This window comes from Nanorana parkeri, unplaced genomic scaffold, assembly GCF_000935625.1.
Source record: "Nanorana parkeri isolate BGI_ZX_2015 unplaced genomic scaffold, ASM93562v1 scaffold357, whole genome shotgun sequence".
NCBI classification, from domain to species: domain Eukaryota; kingdom Metazoa; phylum Chordata; class Amphibia; order Anura; family Dicroglossidae; genus Nanorana; species Nanorana parkeri.
In genome coordinates this window covers 548,934-553,935 of record NW_017306625.1, presented here as the reverse complement: position 1 = coordinate 553,935, position 5,002 = coordinate 548,934, and the positions used below count along the sequence as shown (strand labels likewise).

The 5,002-nt window shown below is 41.2% G+C and overlaps 1 protein-coding gene across 2 annotated transcripts in view; it reads right to left on the bottom strand.

Annotated features, from left to right (window-relative positions):
* VPS41 (VPS41, HOPS complex subunit) overlaps nucleotides 1-5,002 on the bottom strand; it is a 236,476-nt gene that overhangs the window by 125,304 nt on the left and 106,170 nt on the right. For both annotated transcript variants that reach the window (XM_018558775.1, XM_018558776.1), the window contains exon 5: nucleotides 2,784-2,858. In XM_018558775.1, the coding sequence (XP_018414277.1) occupies nucleotides 2,784-2,858 (75 nt within the window). The remainder of the gene's footprint in view (nucleotides 1-2,783; nucleotides 2,859-5,002) is intronic.

Genomic DNA, 5,002 nt, shown 5'->3' with positions numbered 1-5,002 from the left:
ACTACCATACCATAGAAGTAGAATCAAAATGGTATTCATTCTTTTCCAGCCTTGTGACAAAATAGGCCTGGTCATTTATATCCTCAGTGGCAGCCAGGAGAAAAGGGTTATAAAGGGCCCTTTCGTGGCCCAGCTAGACTACAACATCCATGAGCCCTCTTGCTGTATGCATGGCACGGGTGGAGTCGTGTGAATTGATATCAAAGTGACTGGGAATGTACAAAGATAGGAGGTAACTGTGATAATGAGGTTTGAGCCTATTAATATTAAATATATCTAGCTTAACCACCTGCTGCCGGTGGTCATACATATACGGCCGTCCCCTGGAGTGGTGATACCAAGAACACAGCTGCTGCTGCAGCCGTGTTCTTGGTATCGTTTTAAAAGCAGGCAATTGCTGTTTCTGTACGAGTGATACGGCGTCTGTACGGTGCGGCGTTGTGTCCTCCGCCGGGACTGCCGCCTGCTTCCTCAGGCTCCGCTGCCCCCCGTGTGTGCCCCGGACCGGCACAGCGGGTCTCACCACATCGATAGGAGAGAGATCTGCAGGCTTCTAGCCGCTAATCTCTCCTCCGAGCACTGGATCCGGAAGTGACGTGTATTACATCACTTCCGGTGTCACTGGATATATTCTCCGGCTCTTAGAGCCAGAAGAAGCTGGGGAAGATCTCTGCTTCATCAGCTTTTTTGGAGTCCCCAGGTGACTTTAGGTGTCCGAAAGACCCCTGATGTCTCCATAAAGAGGACCTGTCACACCCTATTTGCTATTACATTAAAGTCCCCCTGCCCCCAACGTGCCCGCACATACATATGCAAACACGAGTCGGTGCGCCTACGCGCAAAAACAAAAATTGTGCTACACGTTACATATTGCCGCAAATGTTGGAGTGGGAGAAATAATTCTGGGGCCATCAATCACTGTTAGCACTAAACTGATAAGCAGTAAAAGCTTTTAAAGTGTCCCTATGGGAAATTTTGGGTATCGTATTTTTTGCGGCTTCATGAGCAAACACAATTTTAAGGCTGGAGGTGTTTGGTATCTATTTACCTGGTGTGACCCCCATCTTTCATATTTTGCACACAAAAAAACGGGTATTATATTTCTCTGCATTACATTTCATTTTAGTGTATTTTATCCTAAAAATACTGGTTTGATAAACATTTGCGCAATTACCGTGCAAAATAAAAAAATGCAACTAGCATTTTTTTATTCTACATGGCGTCTGCTTTCAGAAAATATATCATTGTTTGGGGGTTTGAAGCTGTTTTCTAGCCAAAAATTCAGATTTTATCATGTGTGTGCAAATAGTAAGACATTTCTCCAGACAGCAAGTGCTTAAAGCAAATGTAGTCTTTCATTTAGTTGTAGGAGACCTTAGTCTGCCCTCAGTGGCAGGTCTCTGCAAATTCAAAAAAACAGAGATCTGCTAATCTGCGCCTGTAATCTGTATAGTTGTATAGTGTAAGTGAAGCTCTAAAACTGATTATCTAGAGTTTCCTCTGGACCTGGCGTTAATCAGCTTAAGTGATACCTTAATGAGTGGTATCGTAAATTCCTAATAGCATGGTAATGGTTTTGATCAGCTCAGCTAATTCCCTAATAAATTACAGGGGGTTTGCGCCGGGCGTAAGTCACTAGGACACTATGTGATTATTCACTGGTGGGGTGCCGTTTGGCTGAGGCAGATGATACTGGGCATGAAAATGCAGAGCAGACCCAGCACCATCCACCCCTCCTCGCTGTTTCTTACAGGCAGTGCTAATGTGATAATGTCAGCCCTGACTGTGATTAGAGTTACAGGGGCATGGTGATGCAAATGATTACCCTCCTTATACGAAACAGGCAGCGGTGACAAGTCTTGTTGACATGGAGTAGGGTGCTACTAAGTTATGAAAGTGCAACCCAGCAGCAATGGAATGCAGCAGAACAATAACAAGGATGTACCTGACTAAGGTAACCACTACTCTGCCTAAGGCCCCTTTCAGATGAGCAACTTCACTTCACCATTGTGACATCCGTGTCCGTCTAGTTTTCTCTTCCATTTTGCGATGGAGGAAAAACATGAAATTACAGGATACATGTTGGTCTATGGGGAATTGGATGTAAACGGTTTGTATCAGATTATCTCTGATCTGGCACAGTCAGGTCTGTCAAAACGGAACTCTGATCATTGTTTTTTCCGGACCTGGCCAGAGCCGGGGGGTAACCCGATGTAAATGGACGCATGTTCATTTAGATCTGGCTGGGCACACACTAACATCGGGCTTCCAATCAGGTCCGCCTGAAAAACTGACAGGCACACCTGATCAAAATGCCTGTGTAAAAGAGGTCTAACTATTTTGGTTTATTTGTGCCAAGATTTTAGCATTAATATCATCACAACACAAAATCTTTAATTTTGATCACAAAGGGCTTTCTTCTGGCACCAAATATTGCACGGCTATTCAAGCTTTTTTTTCTTTTACAAAATATATAAAATATGGGTAAAAATAAAGTTATTAAAAGGTATTGTTCAAATAAAATTGGGAACTTTTTTCACTTGTTATACAGTATTTTGTAGGTGGCAATAACATTTGTTAAAAATACTGCATAGTAAGTGACAAAAGGTATTGTCTACTTTTGAATTGACCATTGGGATTTACCAGTTTTATGCAGTATTATTCATTATTTCCCAGTTTTGTTATAATAAACAAGACTATAATGTTCTTTGTACATTGTTTAAATACAATTTGTTATTTATATATCTCCATCAAAATATATATAATATGTAAATATGATGTACCTTGCCATCCTCTGAACAGATGCCTACATGTTCCCCACTTTCATCCAGGCTAATCTGATTGATTTTCACAGTGCTCTGCAGGACAGAAAACAACATTAAATAAGAGCATACAAAAATGTCTTGCAAAGCAAAAAAAATGTAAAAATAAAATCAGCTTTGGAAACGCACATATTGTAAGTCTTGTGGTAACAATTGTTTTTTTTCGTCTTACAGATGCAAAAACATTTAACATAACAGACAGAATGTAGGCATACAAAACAGTAAATCCTCATCGACCTGATAAAATAGACACAATACCTCTAAAAATAAAACAGTCCCAGAAAGCTAACATACTGTAGATGTTAGTTATGGGTCCAGGTGTCTCCCACAATTTAAGTTAGCTGGAATAGAAAAGGTAAAAGGAAAAAAAAAAAGAGAGATCTCTACATAGCAAAAACTGACCTCATGAAAATGTGACCACATTAGTATCACACACAGCGGGGGCAAGGGTTACCCTAAAAAAAAGGGGTGGTAGAGCAAAGAGGCAAGATATGTGTCAGGACTGTCATGGATCACCGCTGCAGCTATTCTGGAAGGAACCACTAGACTGGCCACAAACTGACAGCGCCGATTGGCTGAGAAGCTGCGTGAGATCAGGTGATGCCTTAGACTCCAGACCAGTGCAAGAGCAAGGTGGGAACAGAGCACATAGTGGAACTACTTACAGAACTGTTAGCTGTTGATCTGTGACACACTATTTTGTAGAACTACAAGTAACAGATCAGCCGCAATGATGATCTGTAACAGTACTGACAATATAGAAGACTAGCAGAAAAAAAGGGGGGGGGGGGCAGAGGTCAGTAATGGTCTACCAATTTCAGGAGAATGAACCACAACATAAATCGGGGGAATTTATCAATTTGGTTTCATCATCAGCATGTATCATCCCGTGCGGCGTTCGCATTGCGGCCGCAGGGCGTGGCTGCGGCACCATTCACTTCAATGGTCCCGAAGTGCTCAGCTGACTTGAGTTGAGGATGTAAAGGTGAATTATCTTTGCCATACTTTTAGAAGTGCTCAGGAGGACTGCTAGGATGTGCTATAGTTTGGAGGTCTTTTAATGTTGCAAATCCTGGATGCAAATACTGGGCAGTTGACAAATTATGCGAAATGTCAGAAAATATGTGCAGTGAGTCACAAACATTAATATGTTGCAAGGACACATAAAAATAGACGCACAAGAGAAGTAAAACTTTGCGGTTAGTTAGCATGACATTTTGGTCTTTGCTCCTAAACATTTTGCCACAAACATGTTCATGAATCCCCCCCTCAAGAAGGAATGAACGGGAAGTCTATAAACTCCCCATGGGAGAACAGTATACAGGAGAAGAGGTGAAATCAATCCAATAGAACCACATTTTGTGGAATTATTTTAGTGTACTTTGATGCAGCAATGGCTAATTGGGGGAAGTGGCATTTTTTCAATCAAGTGGGATGAATTTTTGTGTTGAGCAAATGAATGAGGGAAGACAGATTATAATGCTTTTTGATGAAGGGGCAAGATGGAGGAGGACAGCAGCTGGGTCATCTCCCAGATAAACATTTGTTAATCAGGAGGAGAAGGATTTTATCTTATCCCAGAAGCCTTGACTCACTGGGCAGGACCAAAAAATGTGCCATAGTGTTACCTCATGTAGTAGGCATCGTCAGCAAAGGGGCGCGCACTGTGGGAAGATTTTGTGTATAGTTGATTGTAACCTGTACCAACACGAAAGTATCTTAAAGCCGGTTTCCTAAATGTTGCTAGAAATGGAAGCCTTATGGCAGTTGCACAGTTTGTCTAAATATATCTTTCATCATGTTGCCCAGTGCATCCCGTCATATAACAGACCTGGTCAGAAATACTCCTTTCTTCATCAGTACTACAAGTGTACATGCAGAAGCTTGTGATAAGGAGTATAGTCGTAACTAATCTGTAGCCAGCATGGAACATTGAAATGGGAGGACAAAAAGCCAATTTTTTTGAGAATTATAGGTATTTAAAAGTATTGCCGAGTAAAAATCATCTAAACAAATTATATTGTGCTACAGTTCCAGACTTTAAAGAAAATACAATGTGTGAATTGTTTTACCCATTCTCTGCTGGATTTACTTTGGGAATATGTCCCAGAGACCCTAAAAGGGAATATTTGGATAGAACAAATTCTGATTACTCATGTCTAATTTTGTATTCTCTTTAT